The following is a 23,686-nucleotide window of genomic DNA, read 5'->3' as shown; positions in this document are numbered from 1 at the left end:
CTTTCGAAATGCCTCACTAATACCGAGTAGGCCCACCTTTGCCCTAAAAACAGTTTCAGTTTTTTAGGGATTTCACAAGATGTTGGAAACAGATGCAGGCCCACGATGATGTGATTGCACCACATCATTTCTGCAGCTTTGTTGGATGCATGTTCATTCTTCAAATCTCCCATTCTCCCATTCATTTTTAATGAAATCAATCTGTGAAAACGTTTGCTTCATGAAATGGTGCATATCAGGTAGTAACCATTAGAAAGCGGATAAATTGTGGCCATAATAGGATACACACAGTTAGAATTATGGTATTCATGCAATGATTGACTGGTATTAAGTAAAGCAAAGTACAGCAAGAAAATATTCTCCAACCATCACAGCACCACCAACCTGGGCTTCTGACACAAGACACAACTGGTGGATGGAGTCATGCTGTTGACGCCAGCTTTTGGGCCTACCATCTGCATGTATTGGCAGAAGTGGAGATTCATCAGAGAACGCAAAATTTTTCTAGTCTTCAACTGTGAGGGGCCTCAGATTTCCGTACTTGACTCCAGAAGTGGAACTCAAAGTGGGCTTTTGCTGTTGTAGCTCATCCACTGCAATGTTGAGCATGTTGTGCAATGTCAGATGCTTCTCAGCAACTGCATCTTAGCACAAAAGTTCAATTGTTGAGTCTATAATGCCAAAAATGTTGTTAAATGCTGATCCTAAGTCGATTGATAGCCTTAGCAGGACTTTTTGGATAAGAGCTGAGAACAAGTTATGCAAGAATGAGTGCACTTGATGCCTTCATTCAACAGCCATTATGGAACACTCAGTATTTCTCAATATGTAACTGTCAGTGTGAGGGGCAGTTAAAACCTTTCAAAGAGTTTACAGGCCAATTGCAACAACCTTATGCAACAATTGAGCTAATTCTATGATAGGACTTGGAATTTTCCAATTTCTAAACTGATATATAGTCTAATAAAGACATATATGCGACGTCCCTCCATCACATGCATGCATGTTGCTCGTATGCAACTGCACTCGCAAAATTTTAAGCATTTAGCTGTCATTGCACAAAATCTTTCTAATGGCGCTTGTTTTACAAATACATCCAACTTTCTTTTGATGAAAACTTTACATGGGAAGAGGGGGTGGCAGACAAGAGAAAGTTTTTGATTCAGCATCACACAAAATCTTTCATGTGTCCATCAGGGGACACACCTAAAAAAACACATCAGCGCGTCAATGTTGAGTTGAAAATAGAAAGAAGAAGAAGAAGAAACTTAAGAACGGTACAAAGGTGAGTTATGTTTATGGAAATATGATCCCTGGCAAAATGCCTCCCAGGGCTTTATAAGTGTCGTGCCTGCACAGGTTGACAGACACAAGACTAGAGAGTTAGAAGCTGCATCTGGAGCACAGGAGGTGAGTAGCCAGTCATTTTGTCAGAGAGACCCTGCACGCTGTTAGTACATAGTTGTGGTTTCCTCTAATGTGATTGTAAATAGTTTCAATAGGTTTTGTATCATCTGCACCTTTTCTTCACTGTACTTTATTTTAGCAAAGAAAGCGCTAATGAACTGACATTAATGTGATTTAAATGTGCCAAATTCTAATCTGCAGATTTGAAGACAGCTTTATGTTAACAGTTTACATTTTGTTATGAAAAGCAGATTTTAGGGCATAAAATAAAATATACTTTGAGGATAAAATAAGGATTCAGAGTGGATACTGATCTATCCTAATTTCTAGAATTTTGTGTATTTTTAAAAGCAATAAAATAACATTTTAAAAAGTCAGAATTATACTTAACATTTACAGACATCAAATGTTAGTGTATTAATTAAGAACTTACTTTGCATAAGAAGCATAACTGCCTTATTCAATAAGAGCCAATTTATCCTCTACTGCAAAGGAGAGTGAGTGATTTGTCTGCCAGTCTGAGCTGTCAAATTGAAAAGATTAAATGTATTAGATACATAGCGACAACACAAAGGTAGCCAATGGAAAATATTTGTGTAAGGTTCAAGCTCTCAGATGTGAATGAGGACAGTCTGGGAGGAGCTGTGGTACAAATATCACTAAGTGATAAGGCTGATTGCGGGTAAAAAATGTAATTCTTTGTGTCTTCTTTCAGAGCTGCCACTGTAGACTTCATCATGCGGTTCAACACGCTGTTCTTCGTGCTGGTCCTTTCTTGTCTCTGCCTTGCATTGGCACAAGGTACGTAAGTGTAAAGAACAGCTGGTATCTGTGACATTTGCTGCATGCAATAAAGATCTGTAAACACATAAAAAAGATAAAGTAAGGGTCAATGAAGGTGGTTTATTGCTTAAGTACCTGCATGGGTGGGTGTTGCCTCATTGTATACCTGAAAGACTGACTTGTTCAGGTTGCACAAGCTGTGCTAATTACGCTGTTGCCCATAAAGTTGGAATAATTTTTGTTTTCAGACATATTCCTCTTTTTGTTTCTATTTGCCCATGATGTCTTAACACATTGATCCGTGTCAGGGGTGGTCATACTCAATATTAGTGACTGAGTGACATTTGAAAGAGTAATATTGGACATTCTTATGCATGAAATCCCCTTGAATGTGCGTTTCCTGTTAAAGTGACCAAGATTGAAAAATAAAAACAAAACTCCTAATCCTATTGTTCAATACCCCCAATTTAGTTTAAGCCTGAATACACAGTTTGCAAAAGTTAATTGTGGTTTAATTTTTACTGTGATATGTATTGTATGTATGTCGTGATATCAATAAAGTTTTGAGAAGATACACACTTTATCTTTCAAGAATAAATCGTGTTGTCACAATCATTTCACAAGAAGAGGCAAAAATATGTTTTATTTCAACTTTATGGGCAACAGAGTATTACATTGTTCTTAATATGGGGACATTAAATTGTACTGGATTTGTGATCTTTCAGTGTCCTATGATGACTGCTGTCTGAAGTATGTGAGGGAACTGAGACACGGTACTCGAAGACACGCAGTGAAGTACAGAGAGCAGAAGCCAGATGGAGGCTGTAACATCCCAGCTATAATGTAGGTACAAATGGACAGACAATAACAACGTCCACTTTAAAACTGACTTGATCTTATTGTAACACTTACTTATTTTCTATGAATTATCCTTCAGCTTCACCATGAGGAGGGGACGAGTGTTTTGCACAGACCCCAAAGAAAAATGGGTCATAGACCTGATGAAGAGGATTGATGAAAAGAACTGGAAGCCCCCCAGAAAGGTACAGAACAGTTATTGATCTGAGGATAGGATAGTGTTGTTCCTTAATTTAAAAAAAAATAAAGAAAAGAAAGAAAAAGTGTCAACTGATGTTTAAACAGATGTCTTTGTTTCTCACAGCCCTTCCGTTCGAACAGAGGCTGAGATGACTGCCTGCTGCAATCGTTCATCATTCCCTCTGCCCTCTGCCATGTTATTATTAAGCAACAAGCGCTTTTATGGCAGTTTTATGGTGGCTTACTGGAAGCTAAGTGAGGAGGTTGTTCAAGGAACTCTTGTAGCATTACTTTTGCTTTCACTCTGCACTCAGACAAAGGTCAAAAGCTTGTGTAGAGCTTCAGCAGAACTTCTTCTGGGTTGGGCTCTTCAAGCCAAATGGCCACCAGTTAACACATATAATACCTTTATATGCATGGCTCTTCAGTGAAAACATTTGTGACTATTTTCTTGCCTTTTCAGACATCAGATATTCAATAAGTTGTTTAATCATAGAAGTGATGATGGAGTGGTTATGACGTGTAACATTTAGGGTAGCTATTTACTCCATAATGTGTGCAGTGAAACACTAGAAAATGTTTATGTGAATACACCAGTTGTTTTATATAAGTTAATCTTTGAATTGAGTGTCATAGAAAAAGAAATGATCTGTCTTAAGTTCTTGTAAACTGTATGAATGTCTATCTTTAAATTCATTTTGTGTACAGGTTTTATTACAGTGAATATGTTCCAATAAAAGCATTACTTTCTTACCCCTCCCCACACAGTGGTGTTTAAAAGTTTATGATTATGTTCATATAAGTTTTTTTTTATTTTTTTTTTTAATTTTCCTTTTGCTTCAGTTATATGTGAAAAAGGGGGAAAATGACACATTCTTCTTCGTTTCTCATACAAATACTGAATTTTAAGAGCATGAGCTTGAGTTGCACATTGATAAAAGGCCTTTCTGAAAATGATTTGACGTGATGAAAACTCAACAATATGTGGTTATAGTTTAAATACAAAGCACGAGAACATATTAACAATCGAAAATGTTTATCGTCCTAAAATATTTACCTGCACATCTCTGGTCTCTTTAGGTTTTTATGAGACTTCTTTTGCATCAGCTAGTTTGAATTGGTAATTTTGACTGCAGTGTCACTTTAAATATAGTACACACAATAAAAAAAAAAAAATTAAATAAAAAAAAAAAAACAAAAAAAAAAACATGATTCTTTTAATTTAGAAGACTTATAACCAGCCTCGCCTTACAAGACGTGAAAAACTAGGTCCAAGAAGTAGAACTACAACAATAAACTATGATGTTTCAATCCAAAAAATTCTGTCCTATATAGTAAAGCATGTGTGGAAGCGATACATTCACTGCTTTACACACGTTACAACTACATTCTTTATTTTTTCGTATTTGTGTTGATTTGCACAGAATGAAGAACTAATTAGATCCAACAAATAACAAATGAAACCAGTACAAGTGAAAGAGTTAAATACTGTAGTACAGCGGGAAAAAATCTGCAGAAAGAACACAGGCACAGGCAAAACCTCAATGAAAGTACTTGTACCAGTGATGATTTACAACAGTATTTTATCTGACAACGTGTTGGATTCACTCACTGATCTGTGTGTGTTTCGCTCTCATCACCATGGACATTCACAAGAACTGCCGGGGCTTGCAGCTGATAAAATCTCACTGATCGTAATTCAGCTTGTTTGACTTTGCTGTCGGTGGAGATTGATGACTTCCACACGTTGGTGCCTTGGAGAGGCTTCATCTTGCAAATAGCAAGATGAGACAAAGTGTTTGTTAAAAATATGTCTGAATAGAAAAAGTGTATGCCCCTGCAGGCCTGTGCACTGTGTTAAATATCTGATGTTTGTTGATTAAAGCAAAGGTTTGAACACTTCTCAGCTAATGCACACGTGAGAAAAGTGAGATTAATTGTATTGTTGTTAAAGCATTTTTAAAGTGGGGCAATTATTGTTTTAAAGGAGATAATCCTCAATGCATGCAACTGGTGTATTTGTTTGAATGTGGTGCCAACTTCCCTCAGAGCCAAAGGGGATGGATAGGCTGACAAATGCTTAATAATTACTAAGACATTAATGATATTAAAAAATTTTGATGGACATTCAAAATGGCATTGAGTATGACTAATAGATGCACCACATTCTGAGGTGACAGAATGGGGTTGCAGCTTAAAAAGGATTTTTTGGTGCTGACGCTGTGTTTTTCTTTATATATCACAACAATAATGACAAAGGAGGGTGTGTGCTTTGTTTCTGCATGCTGGGGTAGAAAAGACTGTCTAGTTGGCTGCAGACATTTCATCCTTTTTATATCAAGGGGAAAAACCATGAAAGCAAAGTATGAAAATAATATGCAAAACTTACTTTACAATGAAACAAATGTGATGAATTACAAGCAATAAGGTGATGGAGACTGAAAAGTAGAGAAAGAAATGTAGAAAATATTATGGGAGGCATGAAAAGGCAAGCAAAGAGACTTTCATGTCTTCTGGTAGTTTGGCACCAAGATTGTTTGGTATGATGGAAGTATAAATCATAGTTCATATGAAGGTGAAATAAAAAGGGGAAACAAATAAAAAGAAAGATGAAAGCAGTTGTAAAACAATACACACCGCAAAGTAAATTGGAAATGACATATGTTTATTGCCATATTTTATACAACCTAATCTAATATCAAAACGTGCCATAACCCTGAGCTGTAAATGCAGTGAATCAAATATACTATTCTAATATGTGACAGAAATATTTAGGACCATGACTGTAGTGAGTGCTGTCATTATTCATCAGTACATGTGCTGTATGGCAGACTAAGGTGATTCACTTTCATACATTTAAAAGCAAAATGAAATTGTTTTAAAGTGCAAAAATGCATTTGCTATTTTAAAAACAGTACAGATGTTGTACATATGAACACATAAAGACATGCTGGAGTACAAAATTCACAGTTCAGAATAAATTATTTCATTAATCAAACATTTCCTGTATAAAAAGAAAAATCTGATTCTCATTTAAAGAAAAGCTCAGGAAGGTTTTTTTGGGGGAGGGGGGGAAACGTCTGCATTTTTATTACTTTTTTAGGACTTTTTCTTTCAAATAAAGAGGTGAGACGGGCAAACAGGACAACTGTCTTGCTCATCGTTAGTATATCAGTATTGATTTCGATGTGTCTCTCTCAGTTAATGATCAAAACATAACTTGTAGGTTTTAGGAGAAGGTGAAAGAAAAACCAAAAAACTGGACACTGGATATAATGATCTCACAAAATCAAGCACAATAAAGTCTATACAATGTTAGATGCCTTCCCATTCCTGCTTCCATGCTGAAAGTGGAATTCTGGGTCACTGTCAGCCCTCATTGTAACTTTCATGTTCAGTTGGTTTAAAAGCAGCTCACTTTCTAAATTCTTTCGATGTTAGTTTAGTGGACTAAAGATGCCAAATTACAGTCATGGAGTATGCCACTGTGTACACCTGCATTCATGAGACCATGTTTTCACAGCCAGATTCAAATATAAAACCACATACTGCTCTTTTAGCAGCCTAATGTGACAACGGAGCAGCTGTTATAGAACTCTCTTCCTCTAAAACCACAGAATTGGGATTGATATTGCTGTTTGTGTATGGATTAAATAAACAGGACACAACATATTAATTAGTGAGAGCTAGAGTAGCTATGTTAAACTCTCACTTCATACTTAAAGCACAGACATGAAAGTGGTTTCAACTGTCTCATTTCAGAAAGAATGTAAATAACCATTTTTTCCAAAAGGTTGAACTATTTCTTTTAGAAACTAAACTACATGATGATGCAGACTACAGAGTGGCGCTTGTTTAGCAGGCCATCTGAGCCAGCTCTCCATTTGAGTCTGTTCTGGGATTCACTGGTGCATGTCGGGATATAACCCACAGCTTCCACAGAGCTCCTCTTCTGGATTCGATGTAGCAAAATCCGATAGGTCCCAGTAATGGGGCTTCTCAAGTCGATATTGTTATTGAGAAGATGGACCTTGGTGATGCCAATATCCTCCAGCATGGCCTTCACATGTAATTCATCAGAGGTGAGGATGCAGTTAGACTCAACCAGATGATAGGGTGTGGTTCTGCAGGCAGGGAAGGCCTGGGGGTATTCGATGCCTCTCATCCAGTCACTGGCCATGATCTGTGCCATAGTGAGGCGATCTACAGGAACTGGCCTTAAGAGGCCCTTAATGATGTCCTGGCATGATTGTGGAATGTAGGGGGGAATGGAATAGGAGCCCTGCAGGATACAGCACTTCAGCCTGCCGGTGTTAGTAGCCTTGAATGGCATCGTGGCAGTCACCATAAAGTAGAGCAACACACCCAATGCCCACATATCGACATATTGACCAATGTAGCCTTTCTCTTTGAACAGCTCAGGGGCTGCATATGGCGGTGAGCCACAGAATGTGTGGAGGATGTCATTGGAGCAGCAAGATGTACTAAAACCAAAGTCACCCACTTTAATGCAGAAGGTGTTGGTGTAAAAGACATTCTCAGCCTTAAGGTCCCTGTGGACAATATTATTATCATGCTGGAAAAGGGGAAAAAACAAATACATGTTTTAGATTTCATTTGGTGTCATTAGAGGGGAATTAGAAACTTAATTAGCTCTACTGCACAACATTTTAAAGATCTCTAAATTCTAAGTTACAAGACACAACAGCTCTTAAATTAAAAAAAACAAACAAACATATAACCTATTAACAAGTTTTTAAATGATGCTTTAAAAATCATCAAACCAGAAGACTTCTTTAGACTCACCATATGCCTCACTGCAGACAGGACCTGTGAAAACACCAGCTTGCTCTCCAGGTCCGACAGGCGCCCTCTGCTGCTGATCCGAGAGAACAGCTCCCCTCCACTGGCATACTCCATCACCAGGTAGAGCCGCTTAAACGTCTCCACCACTTCAAACAGGCGCACTATGTTGGGGTGGGCCAGCTTCTCCATGCAAGAGATTTCAGAGGCAAAAAGAGCCTGCGAGCGTTTTTCCAAACGCACTTTATCCAGGATTTTTACTGCCACTCTTTCTATCAGGTGAAGACAGACGTGGACATAAATGGTGAAGCAACAAAGAATAAAACAAACTTTTTTTCCCTACCTTTTCCATTATTTAAAGTGCCTTATGTTATGGTGTTTTGCTTGTCTTTTTTCCTTTGTGTTTTAATCTATGCCTTTCATTAATTCCCACAGACTGCCTGCTTATCAGCATTGTAATGTTACACGAAGACTGGAAACTGTATGGATTAGTGGCTGGCTGGCTGATGAGATTATCTATGTGTTCTGACATCTGGAATGACCCAGACTGGACTTACATTGTGTAAAGTGCTGAGCTGAGCTGACTTGAGTGTCTTCCATGAGCCGACTGTCTGTACATTTATTGCAGAACTGACAGTTTCCGTCTGAATCGGGGCATTTGGCAGAAAAGTGTCTAAGTCTTCTAAAGTATGAGCTACAGGTAAAAAGAAAAAAAAAAAAAACCTCTGGAAAGGACTCAAAATAATCCTTTAGAATAGCATGAGGTTTCCATGTTGTAAAACTGTTTTTATATTTCAAAATCTATATGACAATATAAGAGAAACATGTACTGTCAAGCATGCATTACATTGCATTAAAAGTCTGCCTTCACTCTCCAAACTGGTTTTGGCATGTTGCCATTTAATAATATATATTTACTGATTATATAATGTGGTTACAACATTTGCATGACATATTATTGTTTTCACAATATATAAAAGGAACGCAATCAAATTAAAAAAATTCTCATAATAATCAGACACTGCTCTGTATTTTCAGCATAGGAAAGTTAATAAGACCCGCTTTACTTGACAGGGTTTGCAGTGGTGCTTCAAATGTTTCACCTGGGAAGTATATGGGAGATATGGCCTTCTCTGACCAATTTATCATTACCTTGACACCCATCACACTGATGACTTTAGAACTAAAGAACAGGAGCGCCCATCATATTTGCAGACTGCTTCATGCTATTAAACATGGACAGACAGTTTTTTCAACTCTGAACTTCCTGAAATCATTAATGGTAGGAATGGAAAATAAATGAACATGAGTAGGATGGTCTCTGAAGCAAACAAGTTTGAGTAATATCCCCACAGCCAAACATGCATGATTTCAAAGCTACAGCCACTTGTGCTACCTGATCAGTGGAGCTATGAAAACGAAAGAAATGGAAACTTAAAAAAAAAAAAAGGCAAAGCATCCAAAATCTCACCTTTGGTCAGGTCATGTATTCCCAATCTAACCTGGGAGAAGTTGCCAGAGCCGATCTCCCCTCTGAGCTCATAAAGCCCCACTCGCCGTCCAAACGTCAGATCATTCATCACCTTCTCTGAATGGGTCAGATCATACAGGGCCTTCCCAAACGCTGTGCGCTGCATCGCTTTCTCATCGTCTGTCATGTTCTCCTTTGTCTCCACCTTCTTGCCCACCTTTGGGGACGAAGCGGTGAAGATTTCTTCCTGACATGGAGTTGTCTTCAAGTGAGCCCCTGAGATGAAGGAAAGAATGAAGTTAGTATATTTTGGGACATAACAGCAGCTATTTGGAAAAACAACTTTCTGCATTGTACTCAATCTAATCAAGGTTTAATTAAAGCATAAAATAATGCAAGTTAAGTTGAACAAAAAGTGTTGTATCTATACTCACATGTTTTCCCTTTTATGTTCTTCTTACTCTTTTCTGTGTTGATGCTGTTATTTCTGTTGTTCACATACATGATTCCTATCCAGAAGGCACTCTGTTTTTCTTAGTTTTTGTCTTTTGGAGGATTTTAGGGGGGAAAAGGGTGGTAAATTACCAAGAAAACTAATTTCTACAAAACAAAAACTGCAGGAAAAAAGCTGTCTGAACAAATGTGAGCTGCATGATAAATTTAAAAAATTAAAACAATCCGCATGCATCAGGAAAAATGTTCCAAGAGGAATTTTCTGAAACAATCGACTGCCTGTCCAGCTGCTGCGACGGTAGAACTCCTCTTCACCAGCTCTCACTCTATGCTGCAGTGCTGGCTGTATAATCCAGAACTACAACATAACACCCTATAATCCTTACGTGCTGAACTCCTCCCATGCAGACAGTCAAGGTTTCTTTAACCCCTAGACTCGAACACACTACCTAATACAGGTCCTTGAACAGACCATTGATGAGATTACCTACACTACATCATCACTGTTAGGGGTCGACAGGCTGGAAGGCCAGAGCTGCATCAGGGGCTCAGTTGTATGGGTTTCCTCTGGTTGTGGCTTTTCATGAGGATTACATTTTCACTTTGTAAATTAACTATATCATCTAATTAACTCTCAAATTTTGTAATAGTTGCAATGTTGCTAAAGACTATAGTGATAACAAATGGCATCTTTCCACCAAACCAAAAGAATAAATGCTATTTTACGTGCACTTGAGTTCAGCCAGAAGCTAAGGTAGTGAGCACGGAGGGTGAGCGAGTGCTCCCTTGTGACTGGGCTACACAACCACACAGTGACCCAGACACTGACCATGACACCAGAAGGACACTTGGCCAGACAGTGAGCACGCCCTACTGATGTCTGTTACCTATCGTACTCTGCTACACAGACTGGACACAAGGATTGTCTAGTAGTCATCATGCATAAGCTGCTTGTTCATGTTCAAGTGACTCACTATAATCCAATCACAACCTCAGTGATACTTGCAGCACGTGCAATGTTGAATTAAAGTTTTTAAATAGGGAAAGATGTTCCGGGGAAGAGTGACTGCAGTGAAACAGGTGCGATTGCTCCCATGGGCCATTTTCTAACGATTATTTTGTGCTACAATATCGGCAACAAATGTATTGTCAGTTAGTGGTCCAAGTACAAAAATCTATTCCTGCAGATAAAAAAAATAAGCTTTTTCATGGTAAACCTAATGACGCTATCATCTAAGATGTTGGAACTGAATGCGTGGAAGTTTTAAATGGAAGCCCGTCTATGGCAAGCATTAGATGAAAAAAAGATTGTGGCCTATGTCTCCCCTCGTATCGATGTACTGACACTAAATCATCCATCTGAAAATCTGCTCAAAATATACCAAGTATCTATGTATTTTAAAGAACAGGATATTACCTTTACACATTCATAAAGAGTGGGTCAAATACACAGTTTGAAAGACTCTTGACCTTGGAAACAGCAGCTGGCAAAACAATCTCACCACAAAATAGCCATTCTGGAGCTTTGTTCACAAAGCCTTCCTTGTGGGAGTTTACTTAGCTGTTTGGAAGGTCAAGAATGAACTTTCAACCCAACTTTAATGTCTTTACCATGCACAGAAACAAAATTTCATCATCTAAACTCTATAACAAGTGAGCAAACTACATGTGCTGGATCTTGTGATGGGATTACCTGCCGTTAGTACTGTACTTCATTTTCTACTTCTGATTTTTTATTATCAGTCTCCCATTAGAGATGGGATGGGATGTGTGTCAATGAGTCTTCAACTTGATGTCCACTGACCCCTGTGGATAAGATGTTGGATAATAATAAGCAATCCCTAAAACTTAGTTTGAAAACCAACTGTGGTCAACTTGATAGAGTTTTAGGGTTTTGGGTGACCCCATATCATACGAGCTACATAATTAAATCAACTAATTACTCGGGCTGAACAAGGGTTTTAGCAGGATTATGGTAGAATTTCAATGGGATTTGTTGTAACTTAATGAAAGGAATCAACAACTGAAACTGCTGCAGGGGTGTCACCTTGATCAAGGTGTCTGAGGGCCGATGCCTCTCCGAACGATGATCTGTTGATCCCGGTGTAAATGAGGGGATCACATCAACACATCAAAGACGGACTAACACTTTGTTAAGATAAGAATAGAAAATCAGTACAATGCCAAGATCACAACACGGTTACATCTCTTACTTGTGATTAGAAACAGTTTTTAGAACTTGAGATCTACCTGATAAAGTAGAGAACTGAGGGTGGCACGTTCAGATAATATTAGAACTGACAAAATAAGAAATGCATTCTCAGCCTTTTTACCAATATATACGTATGTGTAACATCAAAAGATATATAGACATAAACCTTCATGTCTGGAAACCTGTTTAATAAACAATATTTTTTGGTTTCATGTCTTCCCACTTTCTCTAAAGAGAAGTAGAAGAAGCAGAGATTTAGAGGGAACTTCTGAGGGGTCTGGCCATTTGGTGTCATGTTGAATAAACACAAAGGTGCTGGAGTTTTGTGAAGGGGAGGCTCAGGACCCCATGCTGATCTTGTTTATGTGTTTGGGCCAGGTTCTGTTTTAAGTCAGAGGTGCTAAACACCTTCCCCCTGAGATGAAAGATGATTAATGCCTTTGACAGAGTGACGCTTTAATGGCTCAAGGCTACTTAAGCACTTCATTAGGGTGAGCTCGGGCCGGTCGACACACTTGAGCTACAGGTCTCCTTGCAGCAGAAGCAGAAAAGCTGGAGAGTTTTCTTTTGAAGTGGACTCTGACTGTAAGAGCTCCATCCCTTGAGGCCTTTAACATGGAAATTTGATTAGCTCTCACTTTTTTTTTTGACTCCACATTGCTTTAGGCCTTTTTTGGGTGACATTTGGGGCTGAAGGTTTATCCCATATAAATATCAGAAGCACCAGGGAGCAGAGGGACTCTCAGGATCTGGCAGCTGAGGAGCAGATTGGAACTGAAGCCATGGACGTAGCCCGACCTTTCCTTCTCCTCATGTGTGTCCTCCACCTGACCTGTAAGTACTGTTTGCTTTTTCTATGCTTCTGCAGCTGGGACACATTATCTGAAGCTATTCACTGACTGGACTGACACCAACTGGCTCCAACATACTTACTAATTACTTGCGATAGAACATGAGTAAACATGAGCATTAGAAGACTGTGTGATGTTAAGAGATGCTTTCACATTCTTGTAACTGAAACGCAAGGTGGGATCTGTTCACTTTGCTTTTAACCAAATATTTAAATTTTTTCATATAAACCCAACATTTCCAGTTGAACATCATCATCTATTATATGAGGATACTAAACAGTAATACAGAGTGATTTTTCCTTAAAATATATATATTGTTTTTTATTTTCTTCATAACAAATCACCTAATTAGGACTTACTTTTTTATTATTAACAAATGACCTAGAAGAAAACTGATTCCTGCACAAATACTTGTGAGCTTATGGTTAATGATGCTATTCTATGATCTAATTCCATCTGAAGTCACTGATGGCCCTGACACATGCTCACCTTGTGTTTTCCAGTGACTGTAGTGTTGACCAAACACACTGATCACAGAAACTTGTTCACACAGAGGGTGTGCTGCAGGAGACAGAGCCACTTTGTGTATATTGGACAAGGTAAAGCAACACATTCCTCCACATATTCAAGAAGTCTTCCTTTACTGAGTTCATACGTACCAACATATTTGTCTCTACGCCATTAACAGAAACTTAAGCAAGAGTTCTTCTCACATGTTGCGAAAATCCTAAGTTAAAACAATGACTTCTGTTTTATAAAGTTTTTTTTAGGTAAAGGTTATAGGTGTGGCCTGTCTTGCTATTTTAATAAAATCCATTTGTTGTGTCTCTGACCCATCAGACATTTCTGGGAGTCCTGTCAACATAGACGTGGGAATGTGCAGGTCACACTGCGGGGGGACAATAAGAGCATCCCATGAAGCAGGGCAGCAGGATTACTCCAAACACTCCTCAATGCTGGAGTTTCTCAGGAGCAAAAAAGTAAGTGAGAGTCTGAGTCAGTTCCTGGCACTGCCACAAGGGTGGGCTGCAACATCTGTCTGGGCCACAACTTCTGTCAGGGCCACAACATCTGTCAGGGCTACTCTTTGATAAAGTTATTGATGAACTGTGGTAAACACTGATTGTTTCACTATTAATCAGGTACGATGGACATTTGTGAAAAGAATAGATGTGACAAACGCTGTTTTATAAGAGCACTAACACTTGTTTGGCCTCTTGCTCTTGTCACTGGCCAACACTGTGTATTAAAGTCCATTCAGGCAACATAAACATGCTGAAATGTCTGACAAAAACGTTGAATAATCTCTCTTTTCTTACTGAAGATGCGGAGCCGCCGACCCGCCGCTCCAGAGAGCTTGGAGCCGCTCAAGCAGCTGCCCTCCTGTGGGATGAACCAGCTGTGTGAGCCGACGGGGATGCGTGTGGACCGAGTGCTTCTGTTCGAGGGACCCCGGGAGGTGGAGGTCATCGAGGAGTGTCACTGCGAGATCAAGCTGAGCCAGTGCATCCGCGTCCCTGCACTGAGAACCTACAACCCAGACACTCCCTACGAGATAGTCATAGACGTGGGAGGATGCTCCCAGTCCAAGGGATCCCCAGGTGTGTGTGTTTGTGTGTTCTACCTGCAGAAACAACAGAGACATGAAGCAGCCAATCACATGCAAACATTTGGAAATGGGAAGTTATCTTGGTTGCATTTTGCCTGGATTCCCACTTTAAGGCCCAGTAACATTTGAATGCAGCTTTATTATACAGTTTAAATTTACATTGACGAGTTAGTGTTTAAAGCCTGACTTAAAGTTCATTTGCAATTGCATTAAAATATACTGCAAAAGAAAGGCCCTTATTTATTTTTTTGAAGTTATACATCTGAGCTAAATCAACACACATACACTTAATTGAGTGATGAAAATCAGCTTTTGTGATTACGCTTGCCTCAAAGTATTAGTCATGTAGGCTAAACCAAACTAATCCAAACAGTATGATGCTCAGTATATTCTGTTTGGGAGTGATTGAAAAGCTAATCCTGCCTTTCACATATTGCTGGTGGGGCTCTCCGTGGACTTAGTGTTGAATCACAGATTGTAATTAAGCGCAAATCTTTACCTTTATCAATCATTCACAGAGGGATTCTCCTGTGTGCCCACGAAGTTTGACTCAGCTTTGGTGGAAACCCCCAACAAGGTGGATCTCATCCAGACTGTGGCAGCCTGCGAGCTGAAGGAAACATGCTACAGAGTGCCATATGTGGAGTATTACTATGAAATAGTGCAGCATGCAGATGGAGTAAAAGAAGAGAGGCTCAAAGTAAGTAGAATGTAGACACAATTACTGAAACAGAGTTCCTCAAATTCCCCTTCTTCAGCTTCATTTTTAAACCCAGCCTTTCTCAATAAGTACAACTCCTTCTCTGATTAGCATGGTATGTTTAACACTAGGAGAGTGAATCCCTTGTGACACCAGTTTCACACTTTCTTTTGTAATCCGATTGAGAGGAAACGACAGTGTAGCAGGGAGCCAGACAGGAATGAAGTATTGTCATTCATCAGACATGCATGTGGAAGACAGCATTCAATCAAGCAATCCACATGCTGAGACCACATGTCCTCAATGTGTAGGATTTCAGCGTATATTGCATGTTATTGTTGCACAGTTTTTACTTTAGTAAAAGCAGAGTCTGAATTTTTGCTGTAATTTTATCTTCTTTGCATTAAGAATGGAAATAAAAACAATCAAACAAAAAATAAAAAAACTCATGCCGCACACTCTTGCAAAAACAAAGAGCAGAACAGAACACCACCAAGCAACTTAAATGTGCAAACAAGGTGTTTCTTCTCCGCTGTGAAGGAAAGTTTGTTCAATTTTGAAATATTGATTTAAGTTCCTTCCGTATTTTTTTTTTGTTCTTTTAATGAAAGTAACATTAAAAATGCAGTTAAACACATTTGTGGCCACATCTGAAGCTAATAATGATTTAAACACATTCATCAGCTCTTCTTTCAAGAAACTTCTTACTAGCTGTCAAACTTTCCTACACTATAAGTTAAGCATTTATTTGTGACTTTATCCAACAACAACAAAAAAATGAGGTAATGGAAAGTATAGAACTTGAATTCTTTGGCACAGTATTGGTTGTTTATTGCATCTCAGCACCAAAGGTGAAGAGGGGCAAACACAAATGGCTCTGCAGGTGTTGAATCAAAGCGGTCAACATGCTAATTAGCAGCTGCCCCCCCCAACTTTACTGGGTCAATATTTGTGACCAGCTGTGTGCTCATCTCCTTCCCTCTGTGTTGCTAATTTTCCTCAGGAAATAGATGTTGGCAGATGTTTGGGAGGCTGCACTACAGGAAACCGATGCCTTCTCAGGTAAGTACGAACACAGCTGCTGCCTACACCTCCTCTGGCTCTCTCATAACAATTGCCTGTGAGCTTTGACACCGTCTGCAGTCAGCATAGTGGCTTTTTGGATTAATTCCTACACCAAATGTGTTTTTTCTGCCTTTTACCTACCAGATGTCTTTTTTCTACCTTTTGCATTGTTTTGAGATACTTGCGGGCATGTAGTTTTATTGTCAGCTTGTGTGAAGTATCAGGAAATGAATAAGAGAGTCAGGGTCCAAGTTTATCATATAGATTTTCCATCATTTAATTAGACTGGCATGACTGAAGATAAATGCTGAACAAATACAGGAAAGGCTATTCTTAGTTGCTTTCATTAAACATGTCTCACTGGGATTGATTTGCAGCTCAACTGTAATTTAAGTTTAGTTTGAGGAGATAAACTGGGAAAAATAGTCAATAGAGACGAGCCTGTTCTGGTAACAATGTATTTCAATTTATCCTGTGTTTTTACATCTGTTGTTGCAGTAGTCCAACTGATCCACAAATCTGCCACTTGTGGTCCGAAAGTCAGTCCAGCTCATGTGTTCCTGAGGGCTATGAGAGCCACAGTTTCCTCAACCAGCATGGACAGAGTCGCACAGTCCTCTCCATCAGTTCCTGCCTTTGCCAAAACTAACCACAGCGCCTTCTACTGGAAAACAACTCGGCAGACTTCCAGAGGCTCCCAAAGTTGTTCCCACTGTAGCCTGCTGCCCATTAATGAACCCAAATACTACCCTAAAGTATTATTGTATTATATGTAATCTATGTAAATATTAGAATTTTGTAATTAAATTTAATACAACAATCTGTGATGACTTCTTATTTTACAATTGTACAAAGTTAACCCGGACGGCACAAAAGGAAACCTCTTGAAATTTTTCCAAGGTGGTCTACAATTTACAAAAAATAACAGTGGATAAATATTGTGAGTGTGTGCTGCCAACTGTCTGATTCATGATTAAATGTACTTAGTATCTGTTGAATCAAAAATGTATAAACTTTGAGTTGGAGCATCAACGTAAAACAGAAACAGGAGAAATACATTAGAGGACCTGGAAGACTATTCTAGATAATATCAGGTTCATCACAAAACACATTGCAATTAACAATCTTTCCCATTTCAGATTTTTTTTCCTTTTTGGTGAACCTTGGAATTAAATGTAATTGTGCCACAAATCCCCAGACTTCTAAAGTTTCAAAGGGTCTGAATGAAGCTTTGAATGAGCTTTGGAAAGGAGTCCAAAAACCCATCTGACTCTGTAAATGTCCCTTTGAAAAAACACACGTGCAAGCAGTTAATAGCTCCTTGTTTTGATATCAACGTGTGAAAAAAACACTTTTTTGTCACAGTTCTCTGTGTCATCAACTGAGAAAAAAAAGTTTTATAGCTTGCTTACAAGGTGTCAAGGAGGAACAACTTTGATCTCCTAAATGTTTATTACGGTGAAGGAAACAAACTTTTTTCAGCTCCAGTTTGTCTTTTGCTCGTGCGTAACCGTGCGTAAAGATCAAAGGTAACAAATGGCACGGTGCGTAATTTCTCTGCTTCCTAGAAAACAGCTGAGTTGGGTTTGACAAATAACTGAAAATACGCGAGTTTACTGCTGCAGATAAATCCATCTTTTAAATCCAGGGCAAACATTAGAGGAACTTAATTTCTATTTCTGCAATGTTAAGAGAGATGATGGGGAGCAAACTCGCCCTAAATCCACATTTTTCAGCGTATCTACCATGATAAATGCGCTATTTTCTACCTAAAACTAAATTGGGGAGGCTATCGTAGGCTATATCAATAACTAAGTTGTGTAGAGCAAATGTGTGACAGAACTTTTTAACCACATATACATACATATACAAGCCCAGCTGGACTTTCGTCTCCTTGCCTAAAACAAAACTGCAAATTTGATGATTATCCAGCTGTAACTGGATAAGCAGTTATGTAAATCTCACCAAGTGTAATCAGCGACACCCATCTCTTTATCGTAGTAATTGGTTTCCACCTAAGACACTGTGCCCATTATTCTAAACTAATGGATTCATTGAGGCGCTGTTAACCTCCCCCTGTGGCTGCGCGTCCTCAAGAGATTATTCAGCTTTAGATTTTATATTTTCAAAAATGCATACAGACAAGGAAAAACATACTCCACAATAACATACTGGATGATCAATAAAACCCCAGCTTTTCAAAGGCTGAATCTACTTTTTTGAGCCTTCATTGCCAGACGTGGAGACAATGGGCTTGAATAAAATCTACAGTGGGCTTCACACCTTGTGAACCCCGCCATTAGTCTCCCTTTACATTCGCTGATTGGTGATTTACATTTGCAACCAAATAGCATCTTTACTGCTGTTTACCGAGGGTTTGGGAGATCTGAGAGGGGAACAGGGGCATTTGATATAAAAAGTCGAGCTTCCACGACTCCGCAGTCACTCAAGCTCCAAGTTGCTGTTCGGTTCGTGGACTGCGGTGCACCAGGAATTAACTCACCCTCCAGAGATGTTGATGTTTGTGATCAGCCTCGCCGTTTTGGTGTGCACCTCTACAGCACGGCCTTCGGAGAACTATCTGGAAAATCGCTTCACCGCTAAGGAAGAGTCCCAGGAGGTCCGTTCAGCTGCGATCAAGAGACTTCTGGAGGTTTTTGGGATGGAGGACCCTCCGGCTATCCATGGACACAAGCAGCCCCCTCAGTACATGCTAGACTTGTACAACACAGTTGCTGATGTGGACGGTGTGACCAAGGACCCATACCTTCTGGAGGGGAATACCGTGCGCAGTTTCTTTGACAAATGTAAGATGTGATTCGTGCCTGTAAGCTTCTGTAGAACATCAAACACAGCGCTTGTTGCTAATCATGTACTTTCCATTGCAGTGCGCAGTGAACAGGTGGAGTTCAGGTTCAATTTGTCAACAGTTGCAAGAACCGAAAAGGTCCTCACTGCAGAGCTGCATCTGTTCAAGCTGCGACCTCAGGGCTCATTCAACAGACATCACTTCTGCCAGGTATGTAGACAAAGTATAACATGGATCAGATCTAGACTTTTTGATGTTAAAATTAAATGCAGCTCTTCTTTTGAGTTTCTAAAACCCACCCTTCTCATTCAGGTCAGTGTTTATCAGATGCTTGACAGCAGCAAAAGCAACAGCACACAGGAGAAGAAGCTGCTGTCTTCTCGACTCATCCCAGTTCACTCTACTGGTTGGGAAGTGTTCACAGTCACACAAGCAGTAAGTACTATCTTCTCCTCGAGTCATATCTAAACTGCTGGACTGTAGGTAGGACTGTGTTTTATTTGACTGATGAACTTCTTGCTGAAGGTCCGCTCATGGATGATAGATGAAGGCAGTAACCTGGGGCTCCATGTGGTGGTCCAGACTCTGGGAGGAAGCCAAGTGGATATGAAACTGATCCGCTTTGCTTCAGGACGCAGTCACCATCAGAGCAAACAGCCCATGTTGGTTCTCTTCACTGATGATGGCCGCCACTCTGCCAGTCTTGAGAGTAAAGGTGAGATTTTTGTCAACTTTAGTATAATTCCAAGTAGTCTGTAGGCTTTTTTTGTGGCCTGATTGTTGATAAGCAGAAGCCTGGATAAGAATCATGGGGACAAGAGGAAACACAGAGCCTCCCAACACCCTGCTCTCCTCTCAGCATTGTTATCAATCTATGAGAAAAGTTCTCTGCAGCTGTCAGCACCTCCTCTACAAACAAACTATTTTAGTAATCAGTTATCATAGATATTTCTAAATCTGCCCTGGTTTTGTCAGGGCTCACACCAAGGCTGAACAATTAGGTAAACATATCTAATTACAATATTTCTGACCAATATTGAGATTACAATTTCATTTGCAATATATCTATTATTTAAGCTTAAATTTAACATCTACTGGATCCAGACTTGTAATGGAGCATTACTACACGAAATCACCAAGAATTTGTAAAACCACTGACATGCCAGTTGATATCCTGGCTCAGATACGCTGTATCTACAATTCTATACTTTTATCCAAAGTGATGCACATCTGAGAGTAGATTCAACACAAGCAAGACTCTAGTCAGGAGAAAACAACCTGGATAAGAGCCATAGAACAATGTAAAATGTACATAGAAGTTGCAGCACCTGAAATTTGCTAATTGCTCATTTTCAAATCATGGTTTCTATTTGAAATCAAGTAAGTGTTCTCTAATTTTATAATATTAGAGAATGTCAAATTATTTTATGCCTACACCATGGCTTCCACTCGTATTGAGGAATATATTTTGTTTCCAAATTAAAAGTCCTTCTTTCTTCCACCAGATCCAAACGATACCACTGCCGCCTCCACCCTGCTCCAGGCCCCCATGTCAGGCCCGTCTTCCCGCAGCGCTCGCTCTCTGGACTACAGCGAGGAGGAAGGTGTGTCTATGCCCTGCCAGCGTCTGCCTCTGTACGTCGACTTCGAGGAGATCGGCTGGTCGGGCTGGATTGTATCTCCCAGGGGTTACAACGCTTACCACTGCAAAGGTTCCTGCCCCTTCCCTCTGGGTCAAAACATGAGACCAACCAACCACGCCACCGTTCAGTCCATCATCAATGCCCTGAAGCTGATCAAAAGCATCGAAACGCCATGCTGCGTGCCCGATAAGCTCTTCTCCATCAATTTGCTCTACTTTGACGATGATGAGAATGTGGTGTTGAAACAGTACAATGACATGGTGGCTGGAAGCTGTGGCTGCCACTGACACCGACGGGTCGCTGATGTTGGGCCGAACAGATGCTCATTAAAAATACAATGTAAATCAGGTCTTACAACACAGACAGCCAGCTGCCCTTTCACCCTCATTAATATGCAGAGGCTCACATGTGACATTGTAATATATGTAAATATGCATAAATTATAATATATAACAGTGATGGAAGTAATATCCTGTTAAAGATGTAAATGTGTATATTTTATGTTTTGTGTTGTCAGCGATTAGTCAGAATCTAAATAAATGTTGGAAAGGATGACACGCTGAATTTATTTGAAAAGTCATTTTAGAAAAATGTCCAGAATGCCAGATTATATCAAGAAGACAGCTTGATAACTAAAAACTAAATGCTGATTAGAGAAGAACAACAATAAAATATCCTGCCATCCATCTGCCTTGTTGGAAGTGCAAGAATAAATCAAGCTTCACAAGTTTTTTAGTGTTTCCAGAAAAAAAGGTCAAATTGGAAGAATGCTTGCAATCTTTCCTACCATTTTGTTAAAAACTACAACCCATTTCAAACTAAATCAAATTTGCAGAAAGTACTAGTAATTTTCATTATTTGATTGAAATGATGATCCTGATCCTGCAGAATTCATGCTTGAACACAGTTAATCATAATCACAGCAGTTCCTGGACACTAGATCAGAGAATACATCTTTTTTTTTTCATAAAAGTGCTGGATTTATTTTCATGAAATTAAAAAAATTGGCTAAATCATCTGGGGAACGCTAAGAAAAGTTTTAAAGCTTTATGCAGCAACTTACAGAAACGTGACCGACGTGCGCATTCAGACATGAAGCCGACACATTAAACTCCCGTCAGAACAATGGAGTGGAGTTCATGTCTGAAAAGATGCCTTGAACACAGCTGGCCCCCTTCTGTCCTTTTACCACCAGAGGACACTGTTGTGCTCCTGGGCCGGGCAAGATGATTCTAGTAAACACAGCCATGAAGTTGGAAATTTTAGGGTGAAATCATAACTTGGTCAAATAAATGTACATCAGTTCCATAGCCTGGTGACAAAAACCACCCTGTAAAGATTCTAGTTTTTATTGTTAGGCTGTAGTTAGAGGTGGTTTGCTGCTTTGGACTAGATTATATTTTCAGGATGTTTTTAATGGGCTGCAAGGTGGCGCAGTTGGTTAGCACTGTTGCCTCGCAGCAAGAAGGTCACGGTTCACGTCTTTCTGTGTGGAGTTTGCATGTTCTCCCCGTGCAGCGTGGGTTCTCTCCGGGTTCTCCGGCATACTCCCACAAGTCCAAAAACATGTTGAGGTTAATTGGTGATTCTAAATTGTCCATAGGTGTGAATGTGAATGTGCTTGGTTGTCTGTCTGAGACAGACTGGTGACCTGTCCAAGGTGTCCCCTGCCTTTGCCCAGAGCCAGCTGGGATAGACTCCAGCCCCCCCATGACCCTAGTGAGGATTAAGCAGTGTATAGATGATGGATGGATGGATGGATGGATGGATGTTTCTAACGTTCTGTTTAACAGGTATGAATGTTCCGACATGTCATCCAAATAAAATCTCTCTTTTAAGAGGAAATGAAGAGTTCGTTTACAAAAACAGATACCTCCATTTGTGTAGATTTTCAGAAATCTGTTTTTTGTTGTTGTTGTTTGCTTGAGATAATATCAATCAAACTGAAGTTGAGTGGATTTGACTCAGTAGAAATGACATGACAAAAATAGAGATAACTTAAGTTTGATTGATATTGCCTCAGGTAGACGATGGATAAGTAGGTTTTCTGAAGATTTTTGAAGATGGAGTTATCTGGTTTTGCAAATCAACTCTTCAAATACACAACGTAGAGATCATTTTAGACATAAATATCTAATTTTCTAAACATGTTGCTCCATGTATACATGTCTTTGATTTACATGAAACCTCATTCTGACTGGTGATATAGTAAACAACATGGAGGCAAGAACACAGAAATCCATTTTAAGAAGTAACAAAACACTTCACTTAAAGATTAAATCATAATTTCTAAGCAAACATTCGTTCCAGTCGTCCTGATGTGTAATACATTCTTTTTACTCATCTCAAGAAGAAATCATTGAATAAAAAGAGCAATAAAGTTCCAGAAAGTTCTGTCTTGCCTCTTTATCCGGTTTTGGTGTAAGTTCAGACTAAAATTCTTTGTTTGGCAACTTTTCTTTTCTTGCCATTGCCTTAAGCCCTGAGAGTCATCTTACAGATTGCCTTTTCAAATAAATATGACAAAGCAAACGCAGCATGAAGCAGTGAATATTAGTTGTCAGTACATACCAACTGCTGTTTGACTTGAAAGTACAGGTCTACACTTCCAGAATGTACTGCATGTCTAACCTTTGGTAAGTGAAGAAATTCAGGAATGGAAATCCTCCTGGCTGAGAACAAACCACATGAACTGGTTGAAAGCAGGTTGAGGCTCCTGCAAAATGGTATCAAAGCACACGCCAGCAAAAAGCCTGAATATAACGCATCATAAGGAGAATATCAGTTATCAGTGTTTCCATCCTTTCATTCTTTCAAAAGCCCACACGCACATACAAATAAT

At 39.4% G+C, this 23,686-nt stretch overlaps 4 protein-coding genes across 4 annotated transcripts; 3 read left to right on the top strand and 1 right to left on the bottom strand.

The window, feature by feature from the left end:
- Positions 1 to 1,343: 1,343 nt before the first annotated feature.
- ccl25a (chemokine (C-C motif) ligand 25a) lies at positions 1,344 to 3,993 on the top strand. Its single transcript, XM_008275828.1, has 5 exons — positions 1,344 to 1,410; positions 2,123 to 2,208; positions 2,916 to 3,033; positions 3,128 to 3,233; positions 3,353 to 3,993. The coding sequence occupies exons 2-5, from the start codon at positions 2,145 to 2,147 to the stop codon at positions 3,374 to 3,376; spliced, it is 312 nt and encodes a 103-aa protein (XP_008274050.1). The 5' UTR covers positions 1,344 to 1,410; positions 2,123 to 2,144; the 3' UTR covers positions 3,377 to 3,993.
- Positions 3,994 to 7,048: 3,055 nt separating this feature from the next.
- On the bottom strand, positions 7,049 to 10,006 carry LOC103353063 (serine/threonine-protein kinase NIM1-like). Its single transcript, XM_008275827.1, has 4 exons — positions 9,937 to 10,006; positions 9,503 to 9,778; positions 8,035 to 8,303; positions 7,049 to 7,804 (listed from the first exon to the last, which is right to left on the bottom strand). The coding sequence occupies exons 1-4, from the start codon at positions 10,004 to 10,006 to the stop codon at positions 7,049 to 7,051; spliced, it is 1,371 nt and encodes a 456-aa protein (XP_008274049.1).
- Positions 10,007 to 12,949: 2,943 nt separating this feature from the next.
- Positions 12,950 to 17,041, top strand: pnhd (pinhead). Its single transcript, XM_008275850.1, has 7 exons — positions 12,950 to 13,001; positions 13,522 to 13,617; positions 13,859 to 13,998; positions 14,343 to 14,619; positions 15,146 to 15,327; positions 16,331 to 16,389; positions 16,891 to 17,041. Exons 1-7 carry the CDS (start codon positions 12,950 to 12,952, stop codon positions 17,039 to 17,041), a joined length of 957 nt encoding a protein of 318 aa, XP_008274072.1.
- Positions 17,042 to 18,904: 1,863 nt separating this feature from the next.
- admp (anti-dorsalizing morphogenic protein) lies at positions 18,905 to 21,131 on the top strand. The gene is made up of 5 exons (XM_008275825.1): positions 18,905 to 19,199; positions 19,281 to 19,411; positions 19,514 to 19,636; positions 19,727 to 19,916; positions 20,707 to 21,131. The coding sequence occupies exons 1-5, from the start codon at positions 18,905 to 18,907 to the stop codon at positions 21,129 to 21,131; spliced, it is 1,164 nt and encodes a 387-aa protein (XP_008274047.1).
- Positions 21,132 to 23,686: the final 2,555 nt, after the last annotated feature.

Source organism: Stegastes partitus, unplaced genomic scaffold (genome assembly GCF_000690725.1).
Source record: "Stegastes partitus isolate 25-593 unplaced genomic scaffold, Stegastes_partitus-1.0.2 Scaffold59, whole genome shotgun sequence".
NCBI classification, from domain to species: Eukaryota; Metazoa; Chordata; class Actinopteri; family Pomacentridae; genus Stegastes; species Stegastes partitus.
Note: the sequence above shows the minus strand (reverse complement) of the source record. Positions and strands in the feature narration are given on the sequence as shown.